Source organism: Mus pahari, chromosome 18 (assembly GCF_900095145.1).
Source record: "Mus pahari chromosome 18, PAHARI_EIJ_v1.1, whole genome shotgun sequence".
Classification (NCBI taxonomy): domain Eukaryota; kingdom Metazoa; phylum Chordata; class Mammalia; order Rodentia; family Muridae; genus Mus; species Mus pahari.
Window position 1 is genome coordinate 55,742,497 of NC_034607.1, and position 24,567 is coordinate 55,767,063.

General features: G+C 34.6%; 1 protein-coding gene across 31 annotated transcripts in view; it reads right to left on the reverse strand.

Annotated features, from left to right (window-relative positions):
• The window catches only part of Nrxn1 (neurexin 1), a 1,070,033-nt gene that overhangs the window by 313,539 nt on the left and 731,927 nt on the right, over positions 1–24,567 (reverse strand). For all 31 annotated transcript variants that reach the window (XM_029531581.1, XM_029531578.1, XM_029531577.1 and 28 more), the window contains one exon: positions 23,123–23,304. In XM_029531581.1, coding sequence (XP_029387441.1) covers positions 23,123–23,304 — 182 coding nt within the window. The remainder of the gene's footprint in view (positions 1–23,122; positions 23,305–24,567) is intronic.

The following is a 24,567-nucleotide window of genomic DNA, read 5'->3' on the forward strand; positions in this document are numbered from 1 at the left end:
TTTTTTTTTTTTTTTTTTTTTTTTTTTTTTTTTTTTTTTTTTTTTTTTTTTTTTTTTTTTTTTTTTTTTGTTAGAAATCACTAAAAAGACCTCTCTATATGCCACACATGAGCCAAATATCTTTGCTGGTATATTTTAACATGAAATTTGAAGATAATGGAACTTATCATTGACAATTTTCAGGGATTCTACATCATTATTTAGCTTCATGACGTTTTATGTGATTCAAACACATGTAAAACACAGAATAAGAAATTTATGTGTTTGAAAATTTAGCCTGTGACATTTGAAAATTTCACACTAGAGTATTATATTTATATGATTTCTGCTCTATACTCACCTCTTTCCAACTCCTCCTGTGCCCCTCCTCTTATTACACACACACACACACACACACACACACACACACACACACACACAAAGACACACACACAAGGACACACACACACACACGTGGTGTTACTCACATGTGTATGCATTTAGGGCTGATCACTTGGGAATAGGTCAGGATAGTTCCTGGAGATGATTGTTTCTTTCTCTCTTAGCAACATCTAGTTGCTTATAGCTCCTCATTTAGGGGTGGTACCTTATAATATTTTCTCTATTTTAACATGCCAAATGGCATGGTCATTGTTAATGCATAGTTTAGATGACCTTATTTTTGAAATTTCATGGTTGCATCTTCCATTTGATATATAAATAAACTCTTTAAAAGGAGACATCCATGTCCTGACTATTACAGTTTTTCGTCATGTTCCCAATGCTTTAGGCACTCCAGGAATAATGTGTGAAAAGGACATAGGGAAATATACTTTATGTTTACTTTAAAATCTATGTATTATATACATCTGTAAATATATATTGTGTGTATTTGTAGACATATATAAATAACTTAAATGTAGTTATAGCACTTGGGGTGACAATGATCTACACAGGAACCATAGACTATCTAACAAAAAGACCCCAATGCAAGGTAAAGTAAAGCTCTCTCCTCAGTCGTTGGTCAGGGGAGTAAAAGATGTTACTGAAAAACATAGTAATGCTGCCCGTTTTGCTTGCATCCCAAAACTTGAAAATAATGATACCTTTTTGCTGAAGATACTTTGGACATGCGGGTTGGAGAAATTGAGCTGCTAACTTAAAGTCTTCTTGATGACTAGGTTCCACAATAACAAAGATACTATACAATCTGACGATGGAGAAAAACAATCAGCAGTCCTACCCAGGCATCAAGCCTAACCTAGCAAAAGCAACGTATATGTATATCGATGAGTATGGGTATGGTACGTGCATGTATGTGATATATATATAAATTGTTTATTAGTAAGTTGTATTTCATATGTATATCAGTACAAATACATATGTAAACAGTGGTTTGCTTTTATATCTTGGGGTAACTAATGGCCTACTCAAGATAATAGATATTATGGCTTGGTACTCTAGAAATGGATCCTACAGAAGCGACAACACCCACATTCCTAAACCTGTATAATTCTCAACTGCATTATAAGAAACTAGCCTTGTATATATATGGATAAGTGTAGCCCTTGCCACTCATTAAATAAACTTTCCTTTCTCCCAATGGACTGAGATCATCACAGAAATCCACAACTGATCACAATGCAGAAAGCAACTTATACTAGCATTTTTGAAAATTTAGCAATCTAATTTCATATCATTTTCTTATCTGATTAATTGCTTTGTTCTCTTTCTAGTCTTGCCTTAAATGGAAAAGGTCATTTAAGATTTTGTGAAAGTAAAGAATTGTAAGCCCTCATTAAGCACTCATTAAGTCACATTTTAAATGAGAACAGTGACACTTAGACCACATTATAGATCAAAGAGCTTCAGGAAAAAGTAAGTCAGATTTATATCAACACGGGTTGCTACCAAGGATAAATATTACAGCTCCAGACATCTACAGTTGTTTCAATCATATGGTATTGGGGGAAAATGTTTAGTTTATAATTGTAATAGAAAAGTAATTGTATTAGGTTCAGAAGACCCGGGTTCTGATCATTGTCCATTGTCTTACTAATCATGAATTTTATTCTCTCAAGATCTGTTTCTTTATTCATTAAATACACATGAGACACATTCTGTACATTTAGGGGTGAATTATTAAAATTTTATGTTAAAATGCTGTAAATTTTAGAGAATATATAAAAACCAACATTCCTATTAAGGAGGCAACACAATGTAAATGAAAGGATACCACTGTTATACAGCAAGACTCTTGCTTAGCAACCATTTTTAAAAATTTTTGCCTTTATTAAGTTTAGCATCATGTGTCTTACATCCTGGTCAACTATTGTGCTTTTTGAGAGGTAAACATTAAGATGAATATAATCAGATAATTCTTCTGGTTCTCAGTTGATAATCAAATAGTATAAGTGTTTGTATTAGCTGAAATAAAAGTTTGTTGACATAACTATAACATTAGAGATATTAGAGTACAAATCTGTCCTAGTTTATTTTATGGGCATTTCTGGTTTTGAAATTCTTAGAAAGTAAAATATTTATCTGAAAGTTATCACAAATAGAAAGTGATTTCACACCTAAAAATTCTCTGAGATAAGTTAGTTCAATAATTTAAAAAACTGGAAGAAACTCTACATAAAATTTACAGGGAATGAAATAAGGGAAATATGGTTCTAATATTTTAATCCCCAAGCAAGCTAAATAATATTCCATTACTTTATGTTTATAAATATGATAGTTATAATATTAATTCACATTTTATATTAAACTTTGAAATTATAAGGCATTATGGGAAGCTAGTTTAAAAGTTTAGGATAATATTTAAAATCATAAAAATATACTTCACTGTACTTTATTATAGTTTTTCTAGACAATGACAATATCAACAAAATAAAACAGTGGCAGGTATAATAAGCCACCATTTCTTATGGAAATATTTTATTTCCCTTCTGGAGAAATGAATCTCTTTGCCTTTGTCAACATGAGAAAAAGAAGTAGACCATAAAGGTACTGAGTCAAGTAATTCACCATTCTTTCTCCTTAGTTGAAAATAATTCACTATAAATTCAGGTACAATGAATGTTATCACAAAATAATAATTCATCATTGAGATCCACAAACCGTATACCATAACACTTTATCATACTTGTTTTTAAAAAGATTTTTCTGTGCAAATCAAATGTAAATTTGGATATACACTTTATCAAGGCATTTTAAATATAGTATAGACAAAATCTGAATCCTATATTTTTTCTATAATTTTATCCATTTAGAATTTCATACATACTTGTAATAAAATATGTTCATATTTATTCTGCTTTCTGCCCCAAGTCCCTGGAACTCTACCTACATGTCCCCTGCTCAGATTCTTGTCTTCTTCTTTCAAATAATAAAACTTAGGGCTTTTGAAGTTGAACTGTATATATGCCACTCATTATGCCATACATTTAAAGTGTTTGAAAACTTGAAGTAGAAAACGAGCACTCATCTGTTAGAATCTTGTTTAATTTTCATGAGACAAAGTGAAAATTCTCCACAAAATTTATACTCAGAATGAAAATGAACCCAGACTGAAACATGCCTAAAGAAAATCCTGGTTTTGTTTTTAAGCTTTTCTGCTTTGCACCTATTGTGGGGAGAAAAATGTCAGAGTGCTCCACTGAGCTCAGAAAGCCTTAGCCTCAGAGGACAAAAGAATTTCCATACTAAATCCTGTGCATGTGTTAGTAGCCAGGAAACTTAAACTCAGATTTAAACATCTGGGTCTAAGTGCTAACTAAGCTACAAAAGGTGTATTTCAGAGATGAGGGTCATTCCAACACTTCATCCACTTATCTCAAAGCAAAGGTCTCAAGCCAAGAATAATCACAACTTTTAAATTACATACATCACATTGCAAAATATCAATATTATTTTTAGAGAATAAATGGGTATCTATCACAGAATATATTTTGTGTGTTGTCACCCTCAAAAAGACATGGCAAAACAACTTCTTGGTATCGTTTTGGAATGTCAAAAACTTCATCATCTTGCCATGTTTCTGACATCCTTGGCATAACACTAATGAAAATTTGCAGTAATCATAAAGGGACCCAAAATATTATTATAAAAACAGCACTGGCACTTACAAGTCTCCTAATACTCTTCATATTCTTCAGTCATTTCTTCCAATCTTCAATTATGAGAACCATCGTCAAATTTTGCAATGTTAAAAATAAATAGAACATTTAGAGAGCAATGGATTTAATAATAATTACCCCTCAAATACCTCTGTTGGACACAGTGTTCTATATGCACACAAACTTCCGTGAGACATTAAGTATATGGACAATTATGACTGTGTGCTTCTTCACATTCCCCTTGATGAGAAGCCAGGCAATTGAAAAATCAAACCTGAAAGATTCCCTAAAATCATAGAACTTTCATTATCTGACTGGATCTGAAATTACTTTCTTTTAAAATTCTTTATTCAAATCACAGACTATAAATATGGATTAACTCTCAATGTGTATCATTTTCAGGAAAGCCTGATAAGACAGAACAAACTATTTACAATAAGGAACACAAAACTGAACCTGCAAGGAAAGATATACTCTGAGTCCATACAATATGCCTAGTGTAAGGAAGTTTGTTGGAAGGTAGATCACAAGACTGAAAGACATATACAGTGTCTTAGTCAGAGGATGAGATTGTGCGTACAACTCTCAAAATCCTTTGTGTTCCCTGTCCTTCATTCTAGTTTATTATTGTTGAAAAATGAGATAAGGTGGTTCTACTTGGCATTCCTTTAGAAACCATTTACCAGTGCCTACTTGGACTGTGTTCAAGGACACAAGATTATTAAGAAAAAGCATATTGTACTGCATTATAGTTTTTGCCTTTCATAGCAGTTATATGATTGTGTGTGTCAGTTTTGCAAATTTCTCTCCTACTTATGATAAAGATGACTCTAAAACTGCCAAGTTAAAATTTGGTGTTCTTTCTTTAGTGTTGTTATTCTAAAATTTCAAGGTTATATTAATACCACTATTGAATCAAATAAATATATTTGTTTACAAGTCTGTTTCTATTACTCCTTATTGTTTTGAAGCATTTACAATATCTTCCCTATTCCTATATTACAAAAACAAACAAATAAACAAACAAGGTTCATCATACTTGAAAGACCTTTGAAAAGATTTGTAAGCCAGGCATAGTTGTGTATTCCTGTAATCCTAGAATTTGGGAAGTGAAGGATCAGGTGTTTGAACTAGGACTGGCTTGAACTACATGAGGCCTTGTGCCAGAGAGAGGCAGGAAAAGGAAGGAGGAGGAGAAGGCAGGGAGATCATGAATAATAACTATCTTCAGTGGATACTATGTGTCAGGTGACTTCAGTCATCCTTGAGGAAAGTACTACTTGTTCTTAGCGTCAACTTCATCTCTGACTAATGCTGAACATTCTCTCTGAATGTTGCACTTGAGATTTTACTACGTGTTTCCCCTTTCACAGCCTCAACCTCTGCGATAAGCTGCATATTCAGTGACAACAAATATAACCTCCCCCAATACTATGTGTTTTTGTTTTTGTTTTTACAGAGAAAGTCATTTGGTCTTTGTGTATCCCAAGATAGAATTGAAACTTTCAGTGACTTCCAGCTGATAGAGCAGTAAAGTCTCCTTTTCTTCCTGAAGAATAGGCTCATCAGGAGACTTAAAATACCAGTAACCTTATAAACCAGTATTCTTCTCTGCTCTTGAAAGCAGAGCTTTGAGGACCTCACTTCATACCTAGCAAGTTTAATCTGTATTGTTTTAAATTCCTATAGACACCTACTATACATATACAAAATGAATTATTCCATACTATTAAAATAGCCTTAAAGAAAAACATATTAGCAGCATTTGTATTTTATTTTCTCTGCTGAAACTGAACTTATATTTGAGTTCCTCTGTGGGGTTTATAAACAAACAGAACATCAATGGCCACATGTTTGATTCGATGCATGAATAGTTATTACACTTAAAAGGCAGGTTTGAATTTTAAGGTAAGATATCCTGCTTTGCCTGTATTCAAATGTCTTTAACCTCTCTCTTATGGGGCCTAGCCAAAATAAATGTCCACATCTCACTTTTTGGCATCTACAATAATTTTGTAACTCTTCAAAGATGATAAATTGTTTTGTGACTAGACATGTCTACATGTTATTCATATAAATTTCCATATCTCATATAATGCCTTTCTTTGCATCTCTTAAAGGATTAATGAAATTTCATATGATATGGAATTTGCACTCAAGGGTGGGTGGAAAATGACTCTTATAAAGCCAGAAGACTATGATGATATTACCAAAAATTACTAGTCCTCAAGCTTGTTGAATAAAGGAGTCCTGGAGGCTTACCTATATCTATTTTATATAAATAAATAAATAAGTGTAAAATGACAATTGTCATTCTTCTATTCCAAGTATGAAATGGAAAACAACATACACAGTTTGTTCACTTCTAATGCCAACACCTCCATATGAAGGTATTTCTGATTTTCACCCTGACTAAAGAACAGAGCTGAAGTGAGCATTTCTTTGAGAATATTTTCTTACAGGCAGGCTGAGGGTGACTTAGGGTCAACCTAGTGGGATGTCTAACCTGACCAGCATTTCTGCCACATGTTAGAGGTCAGCAATCACCAAAATGTTTGGTGGCAAAACATTGTTTTCACTACTACGATAGGAGAATTCTTTTTCTCTTACTTGTACAAATGAAGAGGGCTTCACTTCAGTCTATGATTCAGTGCAGATGGGAACAGATTGTATGTATTGATCTTTGTGCCAAGAACAGACTGACACCATTAAACAGACCCTAGTAGAATTATTCAAATCTTATGAAAGAAAATGACCGGAAATACACAGAACCCCTCAAGCTGCAACTTCTTCCCTAGATCCATGAGAATATTTCATACACTAGACTTCATGAGATTTGAAACTTAGCCTTTTCAATTCTAGATCTCAGGCTGACATAATCCCCTCACCACACAAAGCAGACTAGAAATCCTTTTGTATCCAATTTCTACAGTTTTACAATTTTCAATATAGCTCTCCAGGATCTTTGCTAAAAAACCTATTTAAAAATATCCCATAATAAGTTTTTACATATTTCTGTGACTCTAAAATATATTTGCTATACAGTTACCTTATTTTAGATTTAGAATGTATATCAGGTGTGTTTTTTTCCCAGACATAAGCAATTACAGGGGTGGAAAATAGGCTGTAGAAAGCTCCAAAGAATTAACCTTTTGGGAGCAAATCTTGCAATACCAAACACCCTCGGGCTCCCTTGAGAACCCAAGCTGACAAGTTGCTGGTTAAGCAAGCCAACTAGATGGTATGTACACAAAGCATCACAATTAAACACCCTGTTTACCACAAATGTGCCTCCTGGCAGAATTTCTTACTAAGCTGGTATGACCACATGGCTACCTTCAGAACTTGCTTGAAGGAACACCCTACCCACTTGTATTCGACAGCTGTGTGGTTATCTATGTTCATATTTTACTGAATGTCACCCAGTTATTTTACTTTAGAATCTCATGGGATTTGTATCCTGAAGGCAAACAACCTGTTAGAAATAAACAGCAGAGAACAGAATTTCTCTTATCTGCTTGCTGCTTAACAAATCAAAACACATTGAGATGTGAAATTATTAGAGAAGGTTTGGGGATAAAGAAATAAAATAAAAACTGACTTGTCTAATGGGACTCGGTGCTTCTCAGTAGCATGTATTACCATAGCAAACAACATCTGCTATGCCTTTGAATATGTTAGTGACTGTGATACATGAGACACAAAATTCTCAGTGTCCATTAAGTACTACACAAAAGCCTATCTTTATAGTTACATAGTTTCTTTTACTCTTCAGTATTGAAACCCAGGACTACCATAACTTGAAGATGATTTTTAAAGTTAAAGAAAAAAAGTATTGTTTGGATGTGTTTCCTGTGTTTATATTTTACCCATGAATCACTAAATGAACAATTAGAAAACTAGTCAGATATACTCTCAAATGTCCAAAGGTCATTTTTACACCCAGCAGTAATTATATCAAAGGACTGAAGACAACTCGAAGGAAGCATGATTCATCTTTTTAGCCTTTCTTACTTCTTCTCAATTCAATATTAGAGACTATCAAATCTCAAAATACAAGAGCAATCCCCTGTATGTAATCTACTGCCTGAAATCAACAACTTTGTTGCATAAGTGTGCCATCAACAGACAGGCATCTATGGATTTGCTTAACGGTATGACACACTTGTTGTTATCCCATTTGTTATATTAAGATTAACCACAAGAACACTGACAATATTAACTCATTTAAAAGCTTGTCATGCTCCAATGATGCTTTGAGTGCCAAAGACACCATGATTGAAATACGAAGTGACTAGGGGGAAAATTAAGAATTATGGAATGTGAGAGAGGTGAAGAGCACAGAGGCAGACACTGAAACAGGACTTGTTCCCACAGGACATTAACTCTTGCCTGTATCCTCTTTCTAGTACTGAAGAAAACCATAAGATTGATGGACCTGTTACCCAACCTAAGCCCATTGCTGCTCTAGGAATACTGCCAGGAAGGGAGAAAGTTTGTCACCATAGTTAAAAGGGGGCTTATATCATTTCCACAAGACTATTAAAACAGAAACAATCTAAAATCAAATATTCCACAAAGTAGCTCATTCTATACAGCTCAATATTTAAGTAATAATGAAGCTGAATTGAATTTCAAATAAAACACAAGAGGGTAGGGAGCTGGCTCTGTAGTTGAAAGGCCTGCTTTTCAAGCTCGAGGACCTGAGTTTGATAACAAGCAAAAAAATAAGTAAATAGAACTGGGTGTACTCATTTCATTTGTAGGGATTTATTCATCCTAAAAATATTTTAAATAATAATATTTTTAAAAGTAAAGTGATTTGTTATACTTAATATCTTAAAACCGTCTATATATCCATCGTTAGAAAACAGTTCAATAAATAGTTTTTGCATATAAAAGCCATAGGACATTATGAGGGAAATAGACCGTTTTATTGAAAATCTAAGTGTCTAAAGTACAGCATAGAAAAATAAACAAACTATGAATTAATATGGATTAGAAAGTAAAAGTTCACCTTTCTGATATATGTTCAAATGTGTGCATATATACATATACCCATGTGTAGAAATGTGTGCATAAAATATAAGAATGTAATTTTAGAAAGCATAGAAAATACAGTACATTATATTCTGCTTTTAACTTTTATTCTCCTCACTGTTGAATTATCTAAGTTTTCAATGAGAATTTTTATGATCTAGAAATAATATACATTAAAACAGGAGTTGTTATGAAAGGCAAATAGAGTCTTTCATCCATAAGGTAACAAATAAAATTCAGTTCTTTCTAAACAGACTGTTGTAAAATATTATTGGCCTTACAAACCCAGACCTATGCATCACTACTCTGTTGAATCCAGTTTATGTTGAGATAGTTTGAAAAATGCAACAAAACAAAGCCAGCAAATAAAAAGAGCTGTTAAATAATGGAAATGTAGTCTATGAAAATGAAGGGAGTTCACTCAAAAGTAGGAAAGTATGCAAACATTGATGATTTTCTCACATAATAATGAGCAACATCTCCATAGCAATTCAACATAACAAATGCATCCCACAGCCACTGCACTCATGCACCATTCTTTGCATTAGACAGCTACAGCGGTGTGCACTAGGTACCAGCTCTTCCCACAGTATGAAATATCTTTGTAATGCCTGTAGTTTAATGAGCAAATGAACTCAATTTTGAAACCCATGTAGTATCTACCTTTCCTCACTCCATTTTGCTACTGAAATTTCAATCCCTTCTCTCTGTCAAGCCCTGTGGGATGTTGAGCCCCCAATGCCTGCTTTTATAGCTAATTAACAGTAATAAGTAGAATGACATACTTGTTTCTTTGAATACCTCTGTCAGAAAAATGCCCAACCAGCAGGAGCTATAATGTAACACCCCAGCACCCTTTGCTCTCCTCATTAATATGCTTAAGTACACAAGCAGTCTATCCTGCCTTTGGGTTTAAAAATTTTATTTTAAAGGTCATGTGTTTCAAGCCTCAGGAAGCCGTGTTAGCGCCTAGAGAAAGGCTAAAAGGGTAGCTACAGCCTAAAGGCTCAGAACTTCACTCATGACTTTTATTTCTCACAAAAGTATTGTAATTTGGTCCAAGATATAATCACCGTTTAAGTAGAATTCTACTTAAGAAATAGTTCTTGCTTCCAAATATTGGATACTGTGTTAGGGCTCTGCATATTTTAGTACAGTTATGTTAAGAGACTCAGAATTCTCCCATCTTTGTCATGGTAAAGAAATCTCTCAACATAACACACCATAAGGACCCATTCTCTTAATTGATATTCAGATCTAGGATCATTTGTGAAAGAGGCTGTGATAGTCTCAGATTTTCCTTTGAGCTAACAAAGAAAAGAGGAAAAAGAAACAAAGGAAGAAGAGAAAAGGAGAGCAAAGAAAAAGACGTTCTGAAGCCATAGAGAAATGTTTCAAATCCAGGAAATTATTAGTTTTGTTATTTTGGTTAATTTATTTTAAAATACAATCACGTATCTGTGAAATGAAAATAATAATTCTTTTTTTCAATGAATTACTGATAATATTAAGTAAAGTATAGTTTTTCGCAAAATATTTAAATCGATGCATTTTTCATAATAAGCACTCGGTGCATGCTAAATAGTCTGACAGTTATTTCTTACTAAAAAACTGAATTGGGTAAGCATACTTTCAGAGGGGAGTTCAGCTTTCTGCTTTGTTTTTAGTTTGGCTTTAATTATAACTGTCTTCAAGCACTTAATATGTGTAAAGGTAAAACTCTAAGCAAGAATCTGAGAATCCATTACACATTCATCATTTAATCAAGTGTCAGATGTTCACAAAACTAGAGAAACAATACAAGGTGGTGACACATGTCTGAATTTCTAAACTTGAGAGCTGAGGCAGAAGGACCATGAGTCCTGGTCAGCAGCAGCTTCTCATAGCAAGAACCTCCCAAACAAAAAAGAATAAAAGAAGGACTAAGATGTAAGTTGGAGGTAGAATACTTGATTAACATGGCTTTGATCTTTACCATCAGGCAGGTGATGATGCCACATGGCTAAGGAATACTCTCATAACAGATATTATCACTGAGGCCTCTGTGGGATGTGTGTATGCTTCAGTGGGCTGGAAGTAAAGATCCCAGCTGTGTATCATTTGCTTGTACCCTTATCCTTTGGGAATCTACCTCATACTGTGCTCGAAGGAGAACAGAATGGAAGTGAGACTTGTAGAATGGAAAATTACCAGTAAGGGATCAGAGAGACCAGCAGGCACTCCGAAGGAGCTCACCTGCTTCTCCATTCACTTATGGTGCCTTCTTCTGCCAATAACTGTGTGTTATATACTAAACATGATGTTAGTATATGCAAAGTGTAAAACTACATAATATATAAAACATATAGTATGATATTATATAATATATCAATATAATATCTTCCCATTGACATCAAATTAAAGAGTCGGCAGTACATATAAAAATAGTACAATAATATGAAAGTAAACTATATATAGAAAAAAATCAAAGACCTCTAATAATACCAAGAAGGACATCATTAGTTTTGTTATAAGGGATAAAGTAATGCTTTCTAAATATGTATTTTTAAAAAAATAATTTAAAATTTAAAAATGTATTAGAAAGGAGTGCAGGGAATAGATGTGAGACGAATATTTCAAAGAAGAATTGGCATGAACAAAAACACTTTAGAATTCTATTTTTACTGTCACTTATGATAAAATATGTAATTGCATTTTTAAATTTAGATATATTACATACAAATCACACCAATTGCTATTTTATCTACTCAACTACAGGATGTTTGAGAAAGCTAGCCAGATCCAGATAGCTTTTTATGTTTCTAATTTATTACATAATGTCTATGTTGAAGAAATCTGAAATTGTCAGAAGTTTCTGTGATGTTGGTCCATTAAAGCTGAGAATGCTTCACTTTATGCATACGCCCTGAACATACCAAAGGCTGGGTTGTAGGGGTTGGTCTCATTGAGGATGGATGGCCTTTGTACTCTCATCTGGGTCAAGTCAGGCATCTGCCCATGGGACTGCTTTACTTCAGGGACTTGGGAGTCAGACTATGTGAATTTGACCCTGACTTTGTCACTTTGTAGATGGGAGATGCATTTCTGAACAACTAAAGGAGGACTCTAGTTTGTTTTCTTTGGGAGTTTTTAGATGGGTTTAGAGTTTTGATGTCATTGATCACTTTATATCACACAAAAAGAGTATTATGGTGTTGAACAATTTTGTTGTAATTTTATGCAAGGGTAATTAAAAACCTCAGCCCACATGCTCACATTCTGTGCCTGCCATGTCTGAAAAATGGACTACACTCAATAATTCTAACGTATTTTAAGTCAGAAAGTCCTGATTCATTTGATTCTGTATTTTCATAGTACAGGAAGTTTCTTGGCACATAAGCAGTTAAAACATGAGATAAAGTCATGTTCAGGCTATATGTAAACTAGGCAGATAAGTCTAGATTATACCTTTATTATTGGACCAATTAAAAAGTTTGGATTTAGAATTATTTGTAATAAAGGTCTATGGATATCTTTAGAAGTGGGTTAAGAAATAGTTCTGTTATCACTTTTGGCCTGAAAATACAGACCTCTTTAGGAGATGATGCACATGACCTCTGCAGTACCAAAACATATATAGTCAGTATGTTGATAGAACTAGTCAGTAGAACTCCTAGACCTAAACTTTGCCCACTAATATTGGTTGATCACTTACTGAGTTCAAAGTTCAGACTGGGCTCTGTCACAAAACAGATGTTATCACGAAGTTTATTACTGCTCAACACCATCCTACCCATTGTGAATAAAATAATCATTAAAATGTAAAAATGTATTAAGAGGCCTGGTGATACAGAACTGTAATCCCAGCTACTCTGGAGTCTGAGGCACGAGGATACTAAACTCCAGGCTTCTTAGGCTAACTTACTGAGTCTTGCCTCTTAAAACATAAGCAAACACTCCTTAAAACATAAACAGGACACACCTCAGTGGTGGGGAAATGGATTGCATATGCCAGACCCTTGGTTCAATCACCAGTATTGACAATGAAAAAAAAAAAAGTATCTTAAATATTTCCCAAAGTTGTCCTGGCCCAGAAACTTTCCAAATAAACCAGAAGAAAGTATAAGGACAACAAAAAGAATAAAAAGTGCGCATTTACTGATTTTTTTCAGGGAGTATCTTTGCTTCATAGAAAAATAAATTACCAAGTGGCTTTGTATATAATTTTGATGAGTAGGTAATGATTTTTTTCCTATCAAATAAGCATTGTCAAGCAATGCTCTGAATGTTACAGGATCATGCCCTTTCTGACCAGCTGCGTTCCTATTTGTAATGTTGCAGTGGGAAGAAAGTTTAGTTGGGGAGTTGACAGAATTTCAGATCAAGTAACTAAGCCTGTGCCACAGTTTCATTGCTGGTTCTCATAAAGCGAGGGCCTTGCACTGGGGAAGATGAGCACATAGTAGGGAGTCACGGTGTGTTAACAATAAAGCTGGGAGCCAGTGAATATAACACTACATCTCTGTGCTTTGCAGCCATCATTTTCCTCTCAATATGGAAGAGAGCTAGGAGTGCATAATACACACCATTATTTTATACTACTTTTAAAAATTAGCTTCAAGAAGGGAGGGTGTACTTTAGAGAAGGAAAGAATATGTCCAAGGCCACAGGGACAGTTCACTAGAGGCCCCTAATCTACAGCAGTAAAAGGTGACATAGAAAGAAAGTATAATAATAAACATAAAGAAAATATAATAATAATAAAGTATAATCTAAGACTATAATGTTCAGTCCAGTAGTAGGTAGTTGCATGGGCATCTGAAACATAACTAACAGTATTCAGCACCTAATGCCAAAGTGTATTTAATTTCAATTTACTTGTGTATAAATTTCTCTTTGATACAGTATTCAATTATGAAGAATTTTAAATAATGCATAGAATAAACAAGTCAGTGAATCTATATAACTGTAGACTTTATGAAACAAAGAATTTGTGACAAAAATCTTAGATTCTGAATTGAGAGGTGTAGGTAAAAATTTATATTGACCATATTTTAAGATGATAATAACTTACATATAGGTTAAGAGATACTAAACTTAATTTAACTATTAAAATCAATTTTATCTTTGTTTTTCCATCTGTATTGTAACTAGTAGATAATATAATGTGTCATGTATGGCTTACATCATATTTCAATTGGACAGTGCTAACAGAAAAATACATGGGGAGTTGGCAAGAACTGAGAGGCAGTAAGTGCAAACACACAGTGAACACGGAACAGTTTTTGTCAATGATGTAACACCAGACTTTCAGCTGTGGGATGCTGGGCTTGGTTTCTAATGAACTAAGTGTGGTCTGCATCTGAGTTATCCATGTGGAAATAAGCAAGAAGTGGAAATATCAGTGTGATGATTGGTGGGGGCAGGAGAGAAGCCAGGACGACACGCATGTGCTTTAGAGTGAGAAAGTGATATGTTATAAGCACAACTTAAAATAACTTTCAAGAATATTCAGATCTGTTTTCAAAGACCAATAAGTGGTAATCAGTTAAATATTTATTTTTTCACCAAAGCATAAGCTTTGTCTAACAAACTTGAATTTCTCATTTCCAATAGGCAGGAAGGCTTATTTAATGGACTAGGTTCAGGGTGAAAATTATTTTTCTTGATGGGAAAATTCCACCTTTAAACTGTCTTCATAGAAACCTGGTTATAATATGTTCTCCAATGGCCATAAAATTCCCTCAGTAGGAATGGACTATACTGGTAAAAAGGCTATACAAGTTCTTCACCGGGTTTTCAGGAGGCAAAAACCTGGTTGATGTTAATGATAAAGAATCCTCCATTCTGGTTGTGCACAGTTTTAATCCCTGCTCTCAAAAGGCAGAGGCATATGGAACTCTGAGTTCCAGGCAAGCCTGGTCTACAGAGGAAGTTCCAGAACAGCCAGTGCTACACAGTTCTGAAAGATTGTCTCTTGAAGAAAGTTCCTAAGGCATAATAAGCTACATATTACAATCCTAACATGTATATTTTCATCAAAACAATTTTCTCAGGTTCTTGAAAATTATATCTAGTGCCCTTTTGTGCAAGATTTTAATTCTGATTATTTTTCCTATTATTAATAGGAACACTCCCTTGTATATTCACCTCGGTTATATTCTTTGTTTACTGAAATAAACTGTTCAATCTGTGCAGTGGTGTTACATATCATTAATCCCAGCCCTTAGCAGGCAAGGGCAAGATCTTTGAGTTCAAGGCCAGCCTGGTCTACAAAGCAAAATAAACTGTTCATATTTGTCATGACCCATTGCCGGCATCATTAAAATTCTAATGCATAGAATTACTATTTCCTTATTTCCTGTTCTTTGCAAACATGTTTACTATGTTGTTTGCATTTAAAAATATGACTACTGTGTGTTTTGCATATGACTTTCAATGCTTTTTGTGCAACTAGAGACATTTTCCTGATCAGTGTGTAAATGACCTCTATTCTCTATGCATTCCTCAAAATAGTTATTAAGTCCCAAGCAGTGACTTCATTTCTTTTCCATCAATCTATATTGTGTTTAGACTTTTGCAAAGCTTGCATCCTTAATAAAGCATTTGCATATGTTTTAACAAGGGCTCATCATTTCTTTTTGGAAAACACAGTGTTATAAAAAAAAAAAAAAGAGTGTACAATGCATCAATGCCTTCAGAGCACAGATATTCTGAACTATTACTTCTCATGGTAACCCCATTTTAAAACAATAACCAAACTGTCTTAAGTTGTTAAATAGAGAAAACAGACAAACTAACTAATCAATCATCTACAACATAAACTACATTTTAGGCGATCTGTTATGTAGTGTTTAATTAGCCTAAAGAAATGTTTCCTGGAGATAGATTTCTAAAAAAGAATTTTATTACAGAAGAATATAAGGGGTCTTCAGTAGATAAAAACGAATCTAACAAAGCAATCTGTTGTGTTGGAGGCTTGGCACAAGAAAACATTTAAGCAAGTCACCAGTGCCCAAGAACAGAGCATTTGAAGCCATTCTGTGCAACAGTTTGAGGCTTACTACAAAGCAATTCATCAGGAAGAGAAGCAATCATAGGAAAGGGCAGATTGTAGACACGATTTTCTCTAAGAAGTAATATTCTTGGCATGTTACTCCTCTTTTACAACCATATTCATAATTTCCATAAAACAGATTAGGAAGTGTGAATATTGCAGGCACAATATGGAAACACTGAGCATAGAAGCAGAGACCTTGGTGACGAAGCTTCAGCTACTAAAAATCAATGGAAAGAAAGAATTTGGAGAACATTAGAAAAAGAGGACAGGAAAACCCCATTCTTTAAAAGTGGGTTCGTACATTTTATTAGACGAGAGGACTGAGAAGGGAAATGTGGATGATGAACCCAAATAAGGAAACTAAGACCAGAAAGCTGAGTGTGATTCATTTAATGAGGAGAACTCTCATTCTCCACGGATGGGTGGGAGTTAGTAGGGGATTGGTGTTTCTTCTTATTACTGGAATGATGAGATCAAAGGGACAATTTTAGAAATTAATGATATCAAAGAATTTATTTAGCCAAATATTTAGCCAAATAACCAATGTAAAATGTACTAGAAAGGACTCAGAGTGGTGACAGAGCAACAACCGGGAAGCGGAGGCAGAGGACAGACTTCTAAACAATAATAAAGCCATGAACGGAGCAAGTACGGGGAACTCAGTGTCTTGGATCAGGTTCTTTAAATTTTACAAGATTGTGGAGGAGATAAAGTGCTGGCAGCTAATTTACAGGAACTGGCACAACACAAGTAACTACTAGTTGCTTAGAAAAATGAGAAACTAACTGCATTAACTTCTGTAAAAGACACAAGCTTGTAAGAAATGGAGGGAAAAACTGTGAACAAAGCCAGAAATTATGAGTAATGGGTGTTACAGGTCTTCAGCATGGCTAAGCAGGTGTGGTGATTTGAATAAAAGTTCATCATTCATATATTTAATATTTGATCCCCGGTTTGTGGAACTATTAAGGTTTCAAAAGCCCACACCATTCCCAGTTAGTGATTATTCTCTCTCTCTCTCTCTCTCTCTCTCTCTCTCTCTCTCTCTCTCTGTGTGTGTGTGTGTGTGTGTGTGTGTGTGTGTGTGTGTTTGCATGCCTGTGTGTCTGTGTGCCTGTCTCTTTCTCCCAACCTTTTTCTCTGCCTCATGATGGTTGTCTCAATTTATAAGTAATTAGCTACTGTGCCGGTGTCATGCTTACTTGCATGTTGCTATGGTACAAGCCATTGATTGTCATGGACCCAGCATCTGAAACTGTAGCCAGCCCCATTAAATTCTTCCTTTTTATAAGTTGCCTTGGTCATGGTGAATCTTTACGGCAATAGATGGGCAAGTAAGAGGGCAGCTGAAGGTGTTTACTGCTAAGCCCAATGACCTGCTTTCCATCTCCTGAACCCACAGAGTAGAAGGAAAGAACTGACATGTGGGAGTTGCAAGCTGTCCTCTGATCGTCCGTCAACACTCTCTCTCTCTCTCTCTCTCTCTCTCTCTCTCTCTCTCTCTCTCACACACACACACACACACACACACAAAACAAACAATGTAACAAAACAAACAGAAAACAGAAAATAAAAAAACAATAAACCAAAAAAATAGGAACAGAAAATCGTCCTTTTGTCCTACTCTTCTTTTTTTTTTTTTCAGTATGCTCATAATTTGACAAGTGCAGTGTGACTGTGTTTATAATGGTAAAACTTGGCCATTACCATACTAATTAATCAACTAATTAGTTAATTAATTAATTAACTGGAGAGGTTTTTTTCATGGTTTATTTTCTAAATTTAGGTTGACACTCCCAAGGAGAAAAATAGGAACACGGGATGGGGAGGGCCGTGCATCCATTGTCATGTCCTTTCTCCAGCACAGCCTGGCAACAGCTGTCCTTACAGTCTATAGAAGTTGGGGCATCAATTCACACATCTTCCCCAGAGATGACTGTGTCTTTCATACCTCAGCAGCTTGGATGACAAGAAATGTTCAAAGCATGGCAAAAAGCCATTATTTATGTTTTAGTTTTGTTTTTTTAATTCTAGTCAAATTTGCTAGTTCATGAACCAGGAAAACAAAACTATGTTAAATATATACTTTATTTTACTTTAAGGTTTGAATTTAAATATTATGTGGCAACATGAAACTCTCATAAAAGATTGTATCTGTTGCCTAAAAACAGCATTTCAACAGAACAATATTACAATTCAAGATAAGCTGGTGGAGAAAAATATGTTTTCTCTTGTTCATATGAGTGTACACACATATATAATTATGCCTATAAAAAGATACTTTTGATAGAATGTTAGAATAGTGATATTATGTAGTCTTGGAACATGGATACAGACAGTGCAAGATGATAAAGGTTAGGCAGGAATTATATTGCCAGGTTATTTAAGACATTTAATATTTCCTATAAATATGATGTTTTTGGTAGATATTAAAAGTGCTAATCAAACGTATATTTGTAAATCAAAATCAATTAAGAGCTTGGCTCCAAAATTCAGTTTCTACACCAGCAGATAACTAAGAAAAATCACTTAAGGCAAAAGTGTACAACAATTCACCAATGAAATTTAGAATGCTCTTTCATGCTCCCAAGATGAAAGTATTTCAGAGAACACTGCTCACCCACCCTCTTCTCCAATTTCCCTGGTTAGAATAGGGTACCATTAATACCCACCAAGTGGTGAGTCCTCATCCACACAGTCTTCCTTCCATAAACAGAGAGGTGTTAAATGTAATCTCTAATTAGCACCTATAAAGTGATAACTACAGAAAATTTTCTGAAAGTGACAATATTGGTAAAATTACATGCTACATCTGATTAAAAACTACATGCTACAACGGACAAAATCAATCCTAGTTAAATGTTTTTGTTCATTGCTCCTGAGCAAATATTTTTTATGGACTAAAAGTCCGCAACATCACTAATTTAATACTTATGTTAAAATTTTTCATAAGACACTTTATATTAACTTTAAAACCTATGCTTTATCCACTACTTGCATGTGTAATATCTAAGCAATGTCACCTTATCCATATCTAATGCATGCAAAGCAGACATGGGCAAAATTAAATGCTCGATAAACCCTATGGGAGAGGCTTGAAAGTTAGAGTAAGCCATGTTTCCATGTTTTTATTAATGATCATTATTATAAGTAACATTCCATGACATCATAAAATTTATCAGAAAGTCAGAAAAATATGAAATAACAAGAGAATAATTAATGATAAAATAAGGTTATTTAATAAATAGACTAGTTTTGAAGGTAAGGTAAATGATTCAACAAACAAAAACTTTCAGCATATGTGTTCTTAAAACAACAAATGATTCTGCATCAAATATTTATAAATTAGCATCAATTAAAATACAGCTTGCTATAAAATAATGATCAATTATTATCCTTTTCCTATGTTGTCAACAAGAAGCTAGATGATGTCCTCAGAGTTATATGGAAACCAAAGTGTGCCTATAAAGATTTTTTTGACCAGTGACCTAGTCTTAGCCTGTGACCCGGTATTTCCAATATCTAATTAACATATTTACTCTGTTAGAAAATCTTAATAGTTTTTCCCTCCAAATCTTCATCTTTCCCTGTCTCCTAATAAGCCTTAACAATCAATAAGCCACCTGCTTTGAACTCTCCATTGATGGCATTTACATAAATATAACAAAAATCAATCTATCAAAATTAGGACACTGGATTCAAAATTAACTTTTCCCAAGTTGATCTACTTTTTTAAGTTCACAGTTAATCAAAATTTAAATGTGATTACATTTTCCAATGAATTCAAACTTGATCATTCTGAAATATGGGAAGATAAGCTACACCAAATATTCAAATCTTTGCTAAAATTACATGCCAATCAGACTTTTACAGCTAGCTAATTGAAACAGCATTATACATTTTTAGCAAGAATGGAGGATCTTTTAATGATGCAATCAACCTTCCTGTTTATTGCCTCTCTATATCAATTAAAAACAGAGCAAGATTTTTAGATGAGATCCATACAGAGTTTATACACTGCTGACTTAGAATGTTCACATAAAACATCCTGCTAGTCAAGTAGGTAACCAAAATTTCTAACATATATACATATAGAGAGATGAATACATAATGATGTATATATAATGTATGTGTGTATAATGTATGTGTGTGTATATATATATATATATATATATATATAGTATGTAAAAATGACACATCACATTTTATTCACGTCAGCTTAAACCTGTTGAATTTTTAAGAAAACAAGCAACAATATTCTAAAATTCTACACCTTGCTTTATGTTTAAGTTTCTGATCCTGAAAAAAAAACCCACAGAACTTATTTTTAAAAACAAGTATAAACTTGTCAATTATAGTAATAATTAGATAAATCAATTCTTGTGTATTATTAATATTAACCAGAGTTGCCAAGCATGCTGGCTGTAATTCCAGTTACCAGGAGCTAGAGGTAGAAGGACCAATTCAAGGACAATTTGTATCAAAAGCCATACCTCCTCCCATGCTTCTCACAGTGAGAGAAAGCAAAGCCTCTACCACGTGGATCTATTCTCTTCCCTTTCTCATTTTCCCCTACCTCTCTTTCCTACCTTCCTGATTTTAATTTTTATCTGTTCATGAGTTCATATGTTAAAAGTATTTATAGGTACATTTCTGTATTAAAACCAACAAAACATGCAAACCAAACCAAAACCCAACATTGAGATGTTTACTGCATGTGACTTGTGTTCAAATAAAATGCTTTTGACTGCCCATGGATGAACATGTGCAGACAGTGGAAGGAGAGAATATACTGGGTAAGGCTGACCTCAACGGTGTTAGGAATCCCGGGAAACTAGTATTCATTCCCCAATTGAGGACACGCTCTCAGGGCAAGGGAAATTCTCATCCAAGAAAAAGATTACATAGAGATAAAAACTGAATCTACGATGAATGGTGAGGCAAAGCTGACAGGGAATCTGGAGGGAAGGGAAGCGAAGCCACCTGTGGCCAGGAGAGGAGTTTACTGGCTGCATACGTGGAAATTATCAACTATTTATTTTTAAAGAAGCTTAAACTTACAGTTGGTCAGAATTCCTTAGAAATGGCTAACACTCTAGATCAATCCCTTTGTCCATAAAATAAACAGCAGTAGTTGAGTAATTCAATAACAGCCTCTTACCATTTCACAGTGATCATTGCAGAATATTTTTCAGGCTAAAAGTGTAATTGGCTACAGATCAATAAGTAATTTCTCTTAGAAGGACAAAGGTCTTGTTTGCTTTCATATATACACATATATATGAAATAATATATTAAATAGCATAGCCCTTAAATCAGAGCTGAGTAAATATATTTTGAATGTCACAATTACTCTAAGCTACAGCAAGATTCCTTACTGCCCTGTGAAGTTTATCTCAACTGATCATTTATTTATGATGCTATAAAAATCCAAATGCTTTCACTTTTGATTGTTAGGTATTTGCTGAAAGGCAGGTGAAATTACTTTCCAAGGGTTGCCATTTTATGACAAGTGCATTTTGAGTAGAAATTTACAAAGGTTCAATAATGGTTGTGCTGAGGTGTTATTTTCTGTTTATTTGTTCCCCTAAGATTAGCAATGAATTCAGCATTTGTGGCTAATGTGAAACTTTACCTGGCTTATTGGAGATTCTGGAAATCTAATGTAAAAATAAGATTAAGAAAAATCTAATAAAATCTTTTGGAATGAAATACTTGTCAATCTGTGATGATGTAGTGTAGTGACTGGTGGTTTTCCTAATTAGCTTAGGAGTGATGCATAGAGCCAGTTTCTATCAAGAAAGAAAATGTTTGAGAACATAGCACTTGGTAAAGGCAGAACATGAAGAGGCAAACATAAACAAAATAAGCAGACTTCCATGATTAGTAGACTTAGATAATTAACAATACTCAAGTATCTACGAGACACTGTAGATAATCAACTATATCTGAAACTTCAAAAATAGCTTCCTCTAGATGAAGCAAGAACCCCTTAGAGTGTTTGTTTGCTGGGTTGTTTATAATTCTACTGGGGATCGACACCTGGATCTTGCACATGTTACACAAGCCCTGTACCACTGATGTACATACCGAGATCTAGAGTTCCTTGAATGTCGTATTTTTTCTCTTTGTGATTTTGCTAAACATAAAATACTACTATCCCTTAGAGGTTAAAGTGTGTGTATTCTTCTTCATGAATTATACAGAGAACTGAAGAAATGAAGAATTATAAATGCACTTGGCATTTCCTTCAAAGTAGGATTGAAAAGAAGAGTCTGAGCTATAACGTGCATTATGGAACCTAAGAGGAAAGTCTCTCTTTTATAAGAGATTATTTACCTTTATCACCTTTTACTATGCACTGGCTGAGTCTCTATGTCAAGTTCAGCAGTGCTGAGACAGAAAAAAGACCATTTTTCAGAACTTTCCCGACAGCCATCAAAGCTAGTACAAAATGACCCAGAAACAATCATGTTACCATTTTCATGTTCCCAACTTAAATCCTCACATCTTTCAAGTTTCCTTCCCTCATTCCTCCCACACCATATAAGTTCAGACAATTTCTACTTTGGCAAGAAAAGAGGTAAGAACACCAAATCCAGATCTTCAGATGCCACCAATACCACAACCTCCTGCTTCCAGCCAGATGGCACAGTGCTACTGAGCAATAACTTACTTTATTAACTTGGAAAATCTGCCTAGAGACGAAATTCACTCCAACATGTCTTTGCAAGCACAAAATTGCCATTTCAGATTCAAAATTAAAAATAACTTTATTTCTATTATGAAGTATATGTTAACAACATATATACACTACAATTTATTAGATCTATCCCATAGTCATATTGCATTTGGGGAATAATGCAAGAAATACACTCACACACACACACACACACACACACATAGTGAAGAGCAAATGCTAAGCCTATTGAAAAGTACTTACTATGTGCAGCTCAAGGTAGTCACCCAGGCCTGAGGAACTGTCCACACGCACCAACACTGCTTCCTTCTGGACAGTGCTAAACCCGATGGCCAGCCTGTCTGCTCGTGTACTAGGGCGGTCATTGGGAGGCCACTTATATGTAATCTGTCCACCACCTTTGCTAAAGATATATGTTGTCCCAGCTGTAAAACAAAAGACAACATGCCATTAGTATGAATACACTAAGTCTATGTTTCCTGTCCTGATGTCATGTTGATATAGAAATAAAACATTGACACTACACACAAAGTTATGACAAAGCAAATAATAGATTTCAATGAAACTTGCTCAAGAAAGAGGAAGAGTTGTAACAAAAGCAGTGAAGCCACTCAGTTTTTAATGTACTCATTAAATTCTTCAGGAGATGTTGCAAAACAAATGGTAGATTTCTCAATTGAGTTGGACAAGCACAGAATGTAATGGGCTTTCATTTTTTTGCTGCCAGTTGTAAGAAATAGTTTAGAAGGAAACATGAACTGAAGGCTTTAGAAGGCAGCAAAAGCACATATCAACTTCTTTTCTGAAACAAGGGCTGCATGTAGATGTGACAGGAGTAGATATGCAGGGTCATACAGCCCAGTGGAATTAACTACAATAAACAGGCTACAAATCAAAGTTTTGTGGGAACAGGGTTTTCTTACATATGACACAAGATAACTTATGAATTAATACCCATATATGCCAGAAGTTATATCAACAAATACACATAACAGTTGCCATCCATGGAAGTCAGGTCTTACTTAACATGTAGTATTTAGGGTCTGTGAGACAGAAGAGCATCCTACAGAGTCCCTCACCATCTTCACTTCTTTCAGGCAAATACTGGTTTACAGCATGGAAAATACAGCTATTGTCTCAGCCATGAATATTAAGACTGTACCATAGGATGAGATACCAGGCATTATCCAGTGTATACAAAGCATTAGAGTACCATATTGCTGAATTGTGAACATCTCTCACATTGAACACAAGGAACCCCTTGAAGAAGAAGACTTGGATGCTATTTCAGACAGATAATGTGTAAGAAGGAATAAAGGAGCAGAAGAGATTGTCGGTGGTCACTAGCACTTGCCCTTCTTGTGGAAGACCCAGGTTATATTCCTAGAACATACATGGTAGCTCACAACCATCTGTAACTTCACAAGTCCAGAGAGAATCCAGTGCCTTCTGACTTCTGCAGTCATCTGGCATATATGGGGTAGATATGCATAAATGTAGGCAAAAATCCCTACATTAAATAAAATGAATAATCAGAGAGGGAGAGGAAGGAGAGAGGCAGAGATAGAGGGAGAGAAGAGAGAGAGAGAGAGAGAGAGAGAGAGAGAGAGAGAGAGAGAGAGAGAGAGAGAGAGAGAGAAAAAATCAAAAAGTAACAGCCTGTATTTCCAGCTACTAGAGACACTAAA